Raw genomic sequence first — 15,562 nt, 5'->3', positions numbered from 1 at the left:
TTAATTTAGAATTTTTTTTAATACTTCTCTGAAAAAAAATTTTTATGTTCTTTTTTGTTTCTGCATTTTTTTAATTATTTTTATTTTATTTTTTTCCTACTTGATTCAATTCAGTTTTATTTTCCTATATTTTAATCATGTAAAGAACTTTGCATTGTCCTTGTACTGAATTGTGCTATACAAATAAATTTGTAAATTTGAAACGGATTATCGCTGTGGTTATCTAAATAAGGGCTGTGACTAACAATTATTTTGTTAATTAATTAATCAACGATTGATAATCACATAGCAAAAGGCACCTTAAAAAGGATTTTATAAGACATTTTAACTAAGTAAAGTTAAACTATTCAATTTTTTATAGAGATTTAAGAGGAAGCTCAGAGGGGTGAGAGCCTTCTCTATAGCTGCTCCTCTTTTATGGAATAGCCTCCTACTGCACATTAGGGAGTCTCCTTCACTGACAATGTTTAAAACACTGCTCAAAACCTAATTTTACTCCCTGTTTTTTTAACACTGGCAGGACTTATTTTCTGTGACCTTGTGTATTTAGCTTAAACACATTTGTATTATTGCCTTATTTTATATTCCATTCTGTATTTTATCAATTTATTGTGTTTTATTATTATTATTTTTAGCTATGTTCAGAACTTTTTTTCTTCACATGTAGCTGCTTTAAAGCGCTAAACAAATAAAGATGATGATGATGATGATGATGATGATGATGATGATGATGATGACTTAAGGGATTTTAGACAGAGTGTTATTACAGACATGTAATACAATTTTTACAATTTTACATACAGTAGTAACTGCTCTAAGTAGGTTGCTTTTTTCAGCTAATCAAATGGGTTGGGTCTCTGTAACTTCCTTAAAAATTTATTGGTTATTAAATTACATTTTTTCATTCCCAATGAAGAACAAATGACATGGATTAGATTGTAAGAAAATCATTTATTTACCAGAATGCAGCACAACATACTTGTACTAACTTTGTTGGAAACGCTGCATTTAATTTAGTATTCATTGCACATTCCTAAAGGAAGTGGTTGTAATGTTCATAAAATGGATGTGACTTGTTAAGTATGTCAGTTTGTCCTCAGGGTCTGCTGTTTGATGTCTGTTTACAATCTAAATATGACTCTTGAAATTACAATTTTAACTTCCCAGCATATTTTCAAATCAATCTGTGTCTCACTGCTTTAGCACTAATATTATGAAGACTAATATCCCATCAGGGAACCTAAATTAGAATTAATCAATATTCAATGACATAGGGTTTTACTAAGGAGCTAGAAAAAAAATATGTTAACCTGGCAGAGCTCCACAATGAAGCTACTCTAAGTAATATAGAAAGATGAATAGAGCTTAATATACAAGCAATTCTGGAAGAACACCTACAAGAGTTTGACAGCATCGAGACTGTCTGTCTCAAAAAGACGACTTTCAAACAGTACAGCAAGAGCTACAGTTCCCAAGGAATGGTTAAGATCAAAGCTAATTCCTGTCCCAGCAATGGTCCATATTTAAATCAAATCCATGGCATGATTTGAATATGACTCCCAGGGATGATATTCTTAACAATGACCTAATTGAACTTGAGATATTATGCTAGTAAGAAAAGCAAACACTTCTGACCCACAATGCTACCACAGTTTCCAAATAGTATTATATAACATATATATTATGACATATTCAAAACCATGTATCCTCTATCTTTCATTTAATAATAATGTTGCCTATGTTTAAAACCGAAATGACATAAACGGAAGTCTGCAACCCTAATAAAACATGGAAAAAGTGAGTACAGCTGTGAATCCTTTCAGAAGGCACCTCACATGTCTGTGTCAATGTGCTATTAAACTGTGAACATGACCTTTCAGATAATTTCTCCTGTGCTGAACCTATTGGCTTTCCAATAATCCAATAATTACAGTTGCAATCAGGAACTGTGAATATCAATATAGTCATTTTTACAAGCTAGATTTATTCCTGAAACATGCAATTGTAATGAGTATAACATTTTTAAAACACGTTTCTGAGAAGTATTTTACCAACCAAAGCTAGAGTGTTATTCTTTGCTCTAGTAATTAGACATTTTGTTCTGAGTTGCTTCCCTTCTCTTGCGAATTCATTGCTTAAAAAAAAAGCTCTTTAAATTTATGTTTTACTGTACATCTCCCAACTTGTGTATTTATGAAAAAAATTTTTATATGTAACAGTTTTCTTAACTACTTCTCTTGATTTATTTTCAAACGCAAGCTTTGTTATTTTTTTTTTTTACCACAGAGATTAACCCTTAAAATCCTCTCATCTCTACCGTCTTTCAAACTTGCCAGGGAAATATTGCCTTTTGAAGAGGCCTGCAAAGTTTCAAGCACTAAAGTGTATTAAACATCACTTTTATTCTGATGTAGCCCTCAGGCCTCCCTCTGCTGGTTGTGTTTAATCACACTGATCAAGCTCTGAATCAAGATGAAGATGGCCTGAGGGCTGAAACATTGATTAAATTAAGTGGAATGCGTATGGAGCTGCAGTGTGACACTTTCCTCACTTTTTTGATTATTTCTCAGTAAGGGAGCACTGCACTGCAAACCTTGATGTGATTCTCACTTCAAAAACTAAAAATACTGAACAGTGCACAGCTGTTTTTAAAACTTAAAGCAAGACTCCATAGCTTTTAGCCACTATGTGCACTACCCCTATAATTTCCAGTTTTAGAGCAAATGGCAACATTGCAATGTTGCAAAATCTAACAGTTTCCCTTTGTTCTTTGGAATTTCATAGCAGATCCCCTTGGACCAGGGGACAAAGAGATCTTGGAATTAGTTGTAAATAAAGTACCATATTTACCCTACTAAATTAAATCAGATAATCAAAAATATGTCTGATTATGTAAGTGTGATATCTCTTTTGCCTAGCACCTTTTAGAATAGTTAGCTCTTGTGTTAATGGAAAGCTAAGGCTTTGGTGCAGTGATGAATCCAACCCTTTCAACCTACCAAGTTGAGCTTCTGTAGAGGAGCAGTCAGCATGGATAATTAATATGTGCTAATTCTGTATATTGACATCTAAAATGTTTTTCTATATTTTCCGGGCTATCCTGGAGGAACGGATTGCTGGACTGTGATGTGAGCACACCATGGGGATCACCATGTGGTTTCAGCGTCATTGGACAACATGGAGATCCACAGAGACTGTAGAGGAGACCATACAAGACTCTGAATTGAACAATTAGTTTAAGAAGTGATCGAGATGCAGGAAGAATTTTGGGAACAAACATATTTCTTCCGGTCAGCAAAGAGCAGGCCGTCTGTTTTAGCAGCACCCTTTATTTTCCTGAGTTTAGTTTCATCAATATTTTTTTTATTATTTTCATGTTTGTTTTGACTTTGTATCATACTCTTTCTAACATAATGGAGCTCAGGTTTTTCTGGAAAGCTCTGTTTTTCATTCTTTTTTCTTTCTGTGCAGTGCCCACAATTCTCTGATGATTCTGCCATAGTTGGCATCATCACAGGTGGGGATGACTCAGAGTACAGACAGTGGACCCAGAACTTTCTGGTTTGGTGACAGAAAACCACCTTCTGATTGATGCAGGGAAAACAAAGGAGATTGTGGTCTACTTTTGCAGAAGCAGATCCACCCTACCGACACCGGTGAACATCCAGGAAATTGACATTGAGGTAGTGGACTCTTATAAGTACCTGGTCTTTGTTCACCTGGAAAACAAACTGGACTGGACTCACAAAACTGAGGCACTCTAAAAGAAGGCACATTCTGCTGATGAGACTGACGCCCTTTGGGGTGTGGGGGTCGCTCCTAAAAACCTTCTATGACTCTGTTGTGGCATCAGCCATCTTCTATGGAGCTGCCTATTGGAGCAGTGGCTTATCTGTAGCTGAGAGAAAGTGGCTGGATAAGTTGATCAGGAAGGCCAGCTCTGTAAGTGGATGCCCTCTGGACTCAGTACAGGAGGTGGGAAACAAAAGGATCCTAACTAAATTAACATTTCTGTTGGATAATGTATCCCACCCCATGCATCAAGCTGTTGCCGAACTGGAAAGCTCCTTTAGGGACAGGGTGATGCACCCTAAATGCACCAAAAAGCTTTATCATAGATCCTTCCTCCCAGCAGCTGTAAGACTTTATAATCATCACTGTTCCCAACAACCTTAATAAGTCATTATAATTATGCTGATTTTTGCACAGTTTCTGTCTTAGTCAGTTAAATAACATGTTGTTTGTCTCCTGTCTTCTTGTAATGTCCCGGCTCTTCGCCACTCGGCCCCCAGGGTTTGGGCTCGGTGTGCAGGGGGGGAGCTCGGTTTCTGGCACTTCTCCGCATAGCCCTCAGGGTTTTTGCTCTGAATGTGGGGGAGGTCAGTTGTAGTGCCGTAATCCTGGCTACTTGGTGGTACGACGAAACCCTTCGGTTTCATTGTACATTATAAGCTGTAGCTGCGTGCATGCCAAGCTTTATCCACAACAGCCCGTGTTTATTTTTTGTTCAGTTTTGTTTTAATTTCTGTCATTAAATGTTTTAAAACTTCCCACTGTCCAACTCGTCAGAATACTGGGTCCATCTTACAGTTTTATGACAAAGACTCATGTTTTTCCAAGTAGTTTCTCTTATTAGAACAAGATTTGGGAATGTAATGAGAGCACAAACAGAGTGGATAATTCTTGATTGCAAAATATCTCTCATTGTACCACTGTGGCCTTGATCTAAAAACACTGTGTAATATTTTGATATGACTGGAGCCAGGGATGTATGCTCATTTACCAACGTGTATGAAGTAACGATGTGATGATGTGGCAGGCTGTGTGTATAAAATGCTTCTTTAACTAGTATTCGGGGCTGACTTGTTGAACAAGTGAGCCTGGTGGTAAGTGCTGCCATCTGTAAAACGAGCCATTTCTCTGGTCTAAGTAAGATTACTATTTCTGCAAAAAACTGTTGTCAAGTGTCATAGTAATTTAATACCTATTATGAAGTGTTATTTAAAATATTTGCTCTGAGTGATTTCTTTACAGTAAAGATTAGGGGAGAGAAAGCTTAAAGGTGTAAACACCAAGCTTTCCTTTACATATCTCAATTAAGCTAATATTTGATACAAAAGTTAAAGTGTTGTAATGTTTGATGCTGATGCAAATATGATGGTGTCTTGCAGTTTTTTCATTAAAAGGTTTGTGCACATAGAAAAAAATTCTGTTCTGAGATCAGTTTCTCGTTTTATGCCAAAAAAACAGTTACTAAGTTCAAACATAAGTGTTGGTTATGCATCAAGAAAATAAAATAATGCTAGCTGACTGAAATAGATTAGTTTACTGCTATTTGTTGAAGTACTTCTGCATAAGAGAATGCAGTGTATATCTAAGATGTTAAATTTAATTGAGTTAAAATTAAAGTAAAGTAAAAGTCTAACAAATTTAGTAAAATGTACTTGATTAAAAAAATAATTATCCCACAAGTTCATAATAATGTGTATAAATCTCAGTAAACCAGACTGTTTCTATCAAAATTCCCATTAAATGGATGGTAGTTTAACAATGTGCAAAGATGGTTCAGATGGCCACGTATTATTTCATAATCTAAGGGCCTCGATATTATCATAAGAACAGTTAGATAACATTGCATTAACTAAGATTCAGCACCAGTGCCAAAATCCTCATATGAATAATCCCACTATACAGAACACATGGTTAGAGAGGAAGCATGTTGTGGTTTCTGTTCAAGCAACAAAGGATTTGAAATTGCTGCATTTTCTGCCTGCTGGAGGAAAATAATGTACAAGACAGCATTAATATTCCATGGTAATCATCCCTCATCTCAAAATTGCCTCATTTGCTGCACCTTGAAGAATAGTTCTTAGTTTAATCACGGCAGAACTGGGAAGTGTGTAAATCCACATTTGCATTAATGATACGTTTTTGTTGTTCTTTTCTTTATTTTAGGATTTTGAAGCTGTAAACCTACTTAGTTGCCGTGCTTATGCTAGACGCAAAGCATAAAAGCAGAAAACAAGGAAAATGGTAACAGAAGGAAAACAGCAGGCAGAAGGAAGTTGGCAGTTGTCTTATAAATATATTTAAGAAATGGCAGCACACATTGGAATTTAATTTTGTATGTGGTGTCATAATCCCACAGCTTATACACAGGGTCAAATATGAAAGTTCAACAGGAGGGTGAATGGTAATAAAATCCAGTTATATAACTGATAAAAAACACTAACCAGCAGGGTTTTCAGTTCACAATCATGTTGGTTTATTCGAATATCCAAATGCTAGTCAACAGGCTGAACCTGTGATTAAAAACAAAAATCAATGATAAAAGCAGAAAGTTTATTTATTCATCAACCTCTGCAGGATGAACTCATTATCCTGCGAAATTAAGCTGGGTTAAAGCTAAAAACTAAATTTTTCAGAACGTAACAGTGAGAACGTGCCATGGAGACAAAATTTAACAGTATTTATTTTGTTGTTGCTTTCAATGTTTTACTTCTTTCTGCTGCAACAGAAATAAAGGGAAAGGACAGGACGAACTTAAACTTAAACTGAAAATACACTTGAATTCCTGAATATGATATCTAATACCAGGGGATTCATTATTTTTAAAAGGGGGGCCATTTTAAGATCCCTCACAGTGCCTCAAATATTTTTAGTCTTACTTTGATTGAGGCAAATGAGGTGTGATACCACATGACTGACTAAACACTCAAGAGTGACACTTCATATTAGAACTGAGATTCCCTTTCCCAAAACTTTGATTTAAATTTTTTTGTCTTAAACTTTTCCATTTAATTCATCTTTCTATGCACAAGGTACCGTTCTCAAAACATTTTTTTTTTCCTGTGAACTCACTGCTTCTTTAAACTTTTCCAAAACTGCCCTCTAGATAAAGTCTTTTTATGTCTATGTCTCATATTGTCTGTTCAGTTGCATATAACACCCTAAATCATACCACACAGTGTTTGACAAATGATGGTGGCTCTCAAAGGAAATTACTGAAATGGAAGAACTGATTCATCCCACTGTGTAACAGCAGTGCCATTTTTTAACCTCCTATCTCATTCTTTTCTTTTCTTTGATTATTTTTTCTGTTGCTGTGCTTGGTCCTGCAGGCTTTGAGGGCAGGCTTTCCCGCTATTTAAAAATGTTATCTCCAACAACCAGGGGAGTAACACTCTCCTCTAAGGCTGCTTTGTTTTGGCATCTATCTTGATTTAGGAAACATAAGCAAGCCTTTTTTGGAATAATAGTTGCAGCTGATTCTGTGAATATTTAATACTAGTCACCTGAAATGCAGTAAAATAAATGTATTGCTAAGGGCTTTTCCCTCTATCCATCTCAATCAGAGGGGGTTTTAGCAGCACTGGTTCAGGGGTGGAAGCCAAATTGGCTCCCCATCCCCCTGCCAAGTCACTTTAGAGAAACCACAGTTTTATCTCTGATGGACTCTATAGTGGAGCATCACAAAGGATAGGTCAATGAAAAATGGGTTGCAGCTAGTAAAAAGACAGACAATCTCGTTTTTCAAGCTCAATATAGCAAAGACTGAAAGAGGAGAATAGTTACATGTCTACCGTGCAAACAGAGAGCTAAGAGATCCTAATGTATGTTTCCACCCACTCACAACATTATGTTCTAACAATGTGACCATCATGTGTAATAGAAAATGCTGGCTAAGGATAATAGAAAACTGAATTGTATTCAGAGGTGCATGCGTATTGGCAAGATATTTCAGTGTTATATTCGTACTGAAGACATAATATACTTACTTTCTGTGGATTAATTTTTCTTTATTAGAATTTTTTTGGGATTTGATTAAGTCTATAAACAATAACAAAATTGTCTGTATTAATGAATATTACTCATTAATGCATTTAAAGAATACATTTACAGGATATATAAAACAATTATGCTGGCACTTTAATAAAAGAATTTAGAAAAATAGAAAAAGGTTTTGGTACTAAACACATTTTGGAAACAAGGTTAAAAAAAGAAAGAAAAAAAAAGTTTATAAATACCCTTTATGTGCTTTCTGGCATTATGATTTTCACCACTTCCCCTATATTTTAGGTCTAAGTGAAATGTGAAAGTATCAAATATAATAACATGAATGGGTTACTACAGAGCAAGCTAAATGGGTTACTACAGCATGCAGAGGCTAAAGTTTTTAGTGTCACAAATGCAGCTCCTTCAACATGGGCAGATCACCAGGGTTACTTAAGCCTAAAACCAGTTTAGAGGAGATTAATCTCAGATTTGTGGGTGCTAAATTTGCTTTAATAAGGAACTGCCCTTTGTGTTATTCCTTACACTGAGAGACGGAGATGCCATCTCAGTGTGCTTTCAAATAACCTGGGTTTAGCAGAATCAGCAGCCTCATAATGTTGATAATGTTAAGAGCAGCTATATTCCAGCATACAGTATAGGACTCAAAATTAATATGTTATATGCTCCATATATGTTTACTTTTTAATTTTCTGAGAGACTCCTATTTTCTTATAAAATAACACACGGAAGTTTGAATCCTCACATATCAGGTGAAATATAACCTGGTCTACCTGACCTCAGTCTTTAAACAGTGATAGCAGAAGTTTACAAATACAAAAAAACAATATTAGGTATTAGGTTGTAATATTTTTGGTTGACAATGGGGTAAAGATGTGACAATATAACATTCCCCATTATTTTTAAGATGAATGCCACAGATACTGACTCGGATCATATCAAACATTGATTGAATGAAATTATATTAGCATGAGTAAACAAATGTACCTGTTGTTCAGTATCCAAAATAAAAGATGCAGGTGACTATTAGCTTGCTTTATATAATCATGCTTCTTAATTTCAGGAAAGTGATTATTTGAAGTAGCAAGTTTTTCCTGAACTACTAGAACAAATAAACAGCGGTACATTTTGGCGTGAAACCTCACAAAGAAAGCTTCCAAATTCTCTTTAAACTAAATTATGTATATTTATTTATTTATCTATTTATTTTTTGGAAACATCTCATTTTGCACTGTAATAGAAATTACTTTTGCTGTAGCCTGTTACTATTGCAGAAATTTTTTCGCCTTTCACACTTTGACAAATTTCATATTCATTTTGACCTGAAGAGAGAAAAATATGGAGTATAATTGTATTGATAATTTGACAATAATAAATTTTGTAATGTTTACAAACAGATTGGAAGATAATGCGGTATATCACAAAAAGAAGTAAAAAGGACATGATGCAAATGAGTTACAACATGACTGATATGTTATTTAGTGTATGATGTCATGAACCATTGTCCTTAAAATGCATCTAATTTAAACACAGAACAGAACACAATTAGTTCCTTCAACCTTAATTTGTTAGCCATAAACAATTAGGTCCATATATGAACTTCCACAAAGGGGAAAAAAACCTTAGACCATAAGCTGCAATTGTGCTTTTATTTCTACTGCAACTTCCATAAGTAATTTACCTGTGGTAAAGGGATCTTTAAAGGAATCTTAAAAAAAAAAAAAAAAAATCTTCTAAAAAATGTTTTACTCATTTATTTATTGTTTTTTTTCTATTGAATTTAAAATACTATTCTACAGGAATAAGACATTCTTTGTTTGCTGAACGATCTCATACATATTGATTTGATATCATGTATTTTCATATGATTAAAATATTTGTTCCTAGCACATTAGCCCTTACAAACTTAACAATCCTCCACCATGCATAACCATAGCACTAACTACCAATCAAACCCATTAACTGCATATTTACAGGAAGGGTCTTAAAACAATAAATATGGCTAATTCAGTAAGGTAAGTGCATACTGCGGACGCACATCCAGTCTAAAAACTGTCAAAGCAATAGTAGATAGGCATAGAAAAGAAACCTGCAATGGGAGCAAATAGTTCCTCCAACTGATGCTGCAAAGGTTTACTATTATTATTTGTTTTCTGTGGCATTAATCTGTTGTTTGCCACAAGCAGGTGACAGCACAATATAGTCCTGTGACAAAGAAACATTTCCTCAGAAAACCAAGAGATGTTTGTGAGAACGACAGACTCAGCTTATTCAGTTCATGTGCTCTGATAACAACTGACACAGTGATGAATGAACACACCACTAAGTTATTAAGCAGTAGAAGATGCAGAGTGATATTTGGATCATAAGCATATCTTTACATGCAGAGCATGCTGCCCCATATGTGAGCTTATGAATATACACATGAAAGAGCAATAAAAAAATATTCTGCCTTATGTCCCCTCCTGGTTCAACTATTTTAAGCTAGTTGAGCATGCATATATTTTTGAATTTCACAATACGCAATGTTTGCAACAAAATTAGCAAAGCAAAGCTAATATAATCATCTAAATACAAAAAAACATCAAATATTTCTGCAGAAAAAAACTGAGGGTGATATAATATACATGCTTAATGATTGCATAGCTGATGTGTTTTTATATGAATTAGAAAGATGACAAGATTGACAAGATCTTATATTGCATATTTAAAACAAAACAAAAATTAAAAAAAGTAGCTACTTTTCCCAAAAAGTAATTTTGGTACTTATTCCATTCTCTAGTCAAAGGTACAAGTTCGTTACTAGGCAGTTACTAGTTACTATGTAAATTGACCATGCAGTTACTTTTAAATAAACAAAATGTTAATAAATTTAGATATCTTTCTGGCTGTTGAACTTATTATAAAAAATAGGGATTGATGACTTAAGAGTTTTCTTTTCAGTTGTTAAACATTGGGATATCTTTCTGTAGGCAGAGAATACTTTAAGGCAGAAAGATTCAATTTTACAAAAATATATTACACCTAAAATACTAGGCAGATGGATTCAGAATCATTACGTAAACAATTATTAGTTCGTTGTACATTTTAGTTTGTACTCATGTCATGAGATTTGGGTAGGACAATGTTCAACCATTTCAACATTCCTTTAGTAGGGGTGGTCTGACCAACACTGTTTGGCCATCTAAGAGACATACATTGGACAATTAAAAAGGCAAAGTGGGAGTTTGAAGAGGAAACTGTTGCCTACTTAGAGAAGGTCGTTGTGCGTGGATGTGTGAGCCCAGTTTAAGCTGAAGTTTCTACTTTTATGCAGTACCCTGTGTCCGCAATCCAAAGGGAACTTGTGCGTTTTCTAGGTCTGGGGTGCTGCACATCTAATTTCCTTTCTCACTTTTCAACTGTACTAAGTCCCCAGACTTACCAAAGTTCACTTTAGGTCAACTTCTTCTCAATAACTTTCTAATAACTTTAAAAATGTTCTACCTCCTGTTTGACACCAAGCAAGAAGCATACACTTCATAAGATGACATAAGTTTTTTTAACATATTTTGTTCGTCAAATTATAGCCTCATATGTACTTAGGTTGTACTTTATATCTTATTTTAACAAGTCAATTGTTGCCAAAATTAGCCTTTTCATGTATGCTTTAGGGAGGATCCAAGAGACTATGTTTTTTTTTTAATTCCTTAAAGGTTGAAGGTTGTGGTTAGCACCTAATAAAAATAAATAAATGTATGTCTGTTATGTATAGTATATCCAAATTTAATTGTTAATACTGTCAATATTCTATTCTTTTGCTTTTGTAACATAATAATTATTATATTCATGATCACCATCATATTATTATTATTATTAATATTATTAATATTATTAATAACTACTATTGTACAGTAGAGCATTAAAGGTTTTAAAAATTTTTATAAATCAACAATTGTGATGAGAAATATAACACAATACTTGAGAAATGTCAGCAATTGATTTATCTTTGCTTTAATGTTACGTTTTGTAAGATAAATGTATGAAATGTAGAAAACAAAACTTGCAGCTGTACATAATTTTCTTGGCAAATTTATTCAGCAATTAATTGATTGCCCCATTAAAGGTAGTGTCTCTCATTTCTAGCTAGAACATTAGGAGGTCTGAAAGTGCATGCATTTTTAATGGCTCATTAATTAAATGCAGCAAGAAAGTAACTTTAGTTTATTAGTCTGTGCATACATTGTAGCTTTTGAGTGCAGTTAACCAAGTCTGTTTAAGAAGTTGTGTTAGATATTTGGAGCTCGTGTAAGTTTACCTTCCATTGTTGTGTTAAACTAGGTAGAATACTAGATTTACTGTTTGAGTTTGGGGTTTATTTAACTTGTTTAGGATTCTTCCCCAAGAGATGCACACAAGTATTCCACTTCATTTAGTCAGCATTAGATACTTGAATTAGTTAATATATTATAAAAAATTGTTTGCTAATTAAGAGGACAAAAATTTGTCCACTCAATTAAAAAACATTTTACTTAAAAAAAAGACAACAAAAACTGTATTCTGCTCAATTGTTCGGATGCATTTGTTAAAATCAGCCTTATCTGCTAATTGTGCAGTTACTGATATGATGTCAGATGCCCTCGTGGTAGCCTTGATTTCCCTTGCTGCTTAGCAAATGAATAAAGTATTAAGATAAAATAGATTAGAATACAACTATAAAGTTTATACAATTAAAACAAATGTTATCCATTTAAAAGTTTCAATGCAAGGGCTTTAATCACTATTCAAATAAGATCCAACAATAGTGTTTTTGTCTTCATCAGAAGCCTGGTGGGAAGAATGCTTTTACCTTAATGGCAGTAGAGGCAATCTGGATGTGGTGCAGCTTGTGCAAGGTGCTCTCTCTGTCGATGAAGTAGGAGGCAGCCAGCTGGTGCAGAGCTTCCAGCGTCACAGCTGTGCCATTGGATTCACCCGCTTCAGATGTCCGACTCAACTTCCGCTTGTCCACAAAGATCATTAAGGACTCTTCCCCTGCAGGTATAGAGACAGACAGGGACAGATACAATACAGTAGCTTCTTTCTTAATGATTCATACTCCTATGAACACATAATATTTTTAATTTAGATGAGCTAAGCTGACCCCATGTAGGTGACCATCACATAAAAACAGAAACAACGGGGTGAGATAGGGGCTGAAAACCCAAATTTGTTCATTTTATTTCAGCTTAAATCTTGATGTGATAAGTGGTGCTAAAAAGCATAACTCCAGATACTTCATAGAACATATCTTTCAATAAAAATGAGCAAAAGCTCTCAGAGGACAGCTTCTTGACAGATTGTGTAAGGAGTGAAAGATCGATGAAAAGGAATCAGTTCTAATGGGATTAGGTTTTATGGCGGTTTTCCTTTGCAGAAGACAATGGATTATCAGTGTTTGGTTGCAAGTTAACACATTTAAAGAAAAACAGCTCTTCTAACTTGAAATAAGCGATTGGAACGTATTTTAGGGCAGAGTTAGGAAATATGATTTTACTCATGAGACGGGGTTTGTTATGTTTTCCTCTTATAGCATGTATTCCTTTATACATGCATCTATCATAAAAGATTTTTATGGTCCACGTTAAATTTAGCGTTTTTTTTTTCTTTGACTGACGTAGAAGTTTTAGATGCTACCAAAGGAAAAAATTACAATATTTTTTCCCTAGTTATGAATGATAGTAAACGTGGTAAATATTTAGTTTAGTGTAACTCAACTTGTAAAATAATATCAAACACAGTATAAAAAACACGCTGTTGGTCGATGGATTTGTAGAGAAAAAACTGCAGGACTTTTTTTTAACATGCTTTAAGTATAGAAAAAAAGACTTTCCTGTATGTAACCTGCTTGCTATAAATCAGAGTTAATTAAGGGAAAAACAATTCAAATTTTATATCTGGCTGATTTGTAGATTATTTCAAGAAGATATTGCAAATCAGTTTTTAAGCCTATGAGAATTTTGAAGTACCTTTGTGTATCTTAAAGTATGTATGTTAATCTAACTTTGAGAAAATGTTATGTATTGCTGTTTATGTTCTTTCTTTTTGTTTCTCGTAGGCAGTGTTAAGTTTTGTGCTCAGTCTGCTGTTTTATAATTTTGTTTCAGAGAACTAGATTATCCTGTTTGTGAAGCAAAAACACAACTGTACACTGAAGTTCACAGCTTCATGCTGTTCCACTGATCTACAAGTGTTGGTACTTTGCCAAAAATGAAGCAGCAGAAGGAGAAAAAGAAGACTTTAGGCTGGCAGTTACGGATGAAAATGCTGGATTTGTAACACTTGATCTATTTTATTCTCTGGGTGTCAGGAAGGGCTGTTTTGTCAAAGCTATTGGGCTGCTTTGACACACCAGATGTTGTACTATTACAGTAAATGCACAAACAAACCCCATAAAGGAGTTTTCACAGATACTGACTGGTAAATGCAAAAGTTCCACAAGTTACTGAGAAAGTTATATCGAGAAGGGACTGAATCTAAGATTTTCTTCTCTTTAAATCCTGCAAATTCAGTAAAACAGCTTGGTTTCTTTAGCTGCTTGTTTGATTTGTCCCTCCGGGTCAATGGAAATAGCTCAATATCTCAAAAATTAAGATCACTAGATACTTAACTGTGCATAAGAATCTTCAAACACTTTTTAAAAAAAATTATGGAATATAAAACCAAAATTATTTCCATTACAGACACAGTGTTATGATAATACCTGAATAAGACGCTGCTGGGATAAATATATATTTTTTTGTTTATTTAAGAATACAGATAAACAATTTAACCCACACAATGCAGATGTTGTATGCAGTGCTAGGAAAAAATGCTACTATGCTTAAAAAAGCTAGATACTTCGACATTTAAAAGCACAGGAATTTTGTATTCACTACGAAGAAGTCCTCACCCTGTGTCACTCTTATATCTCATATCAGTCAATTGATTATTGTACAAATGCAAATTTTGTCTTAACAACTCCCCACCTGTATGAATGATGCATAATTCACCAAAAGGCAATAAACTAAACCTTATAAAATTCACTGAAAAAGTAAATTTATATGTGAAATTTCCCCTCAAAAACAGTGTTTAATTTTGCTCACACTCCTTTTATCCTCTGCAGCTTAATCACATAACTGGACAGCATAGTACACTGCCCTCTCCTACAGTATATGGCTAAAAGATAAAGGGGAGCATATGCAGCTCACAGATCATTATCACTGCAATTACATACAGTTATATTAACTTATTTGTATTATATTTCACAAGTAACATGGGATAACATACCACAGCGCTATTAAAGTCACATTTTTTAAACCCTAACCCTTAAATCAAACTCATGCAACAAAGCCTCAGCTCTAATATTTACCCACAGATGATCAAAATGAACCTAATTCACATAAAAAGAAGCACTTCAAAGAAGTTTAAAACTGACATTAAAACAGGGATGGGACTACTGTATTATGTATTGGGTTTAGCATTGTACATATTTAATGAAGATAGAGTTAACATCATTTTAGAATACACATCATGTTTTTTGGCAAGTCGCTTGAAATATTAACAAACCTCCATAGGGCATGAGTAAAACAGGATAGTGGCAGTGCCTTGAGCTGTCTGACATGCTGCAAAAGTCATGTTTCTCTGTTAGTTTCCAGCAGATAATGGGCAACACTGCGATTTTATTTTTTAACACTGCTGGTTTTCATCATTTGAGAGGTTCCACACAAATATAAAAGATGAAAGAAGTCTGAAAAGGAGCAAAAGGGAG

General features: G+C 34.3%; 1 protein-coding gene across 1 annotated transcript in view; it reads right to left on the bottom strand.

Annotated features, from left to right (window-relative positions):
- Positions 1-15,562, bottom strand: part of LOC119787765 (BMP/retinoic acid-inducible neural-specific protein 3-like) — a 65,896-nt gene that overhangs the window by 23,997 nt on the left and 26,337 nt on the right. The window contains exon 4 of the mRNA XM_038291802.1: positions 12,623-12,807. Coding sequence (XP_038147730.1) covers positions 12,623-12,807 — 185 coding nt within the window. The remainder of the gene's footprint in view (positions 1-12,622; positions 12,808-15,562) is intronic.

The sequence above is a fragment of the Cyprinodon tularosa genome, unplaced genomic scaffold (assembly GCF_016077235.1).
Source record: "Cyprinodon tularosa strain WSP-4 unplaced genomic scaffold, ASM1607723v1 ctg30, whole genome shotgun sequence".
Taxonomy (NCBI): Eukaryota; Metazoa; Chordata; class Actinopteri; order Cyprinodontiformes; family Cyprinodontidae; genus Cyprinodon; species Cyprinodon tularosa.
The sequence above is the reverse complement of the archived record's forward strand: the minus strand, read 5'-3'. Positions and strand labels throughout refer to the sequence as shown.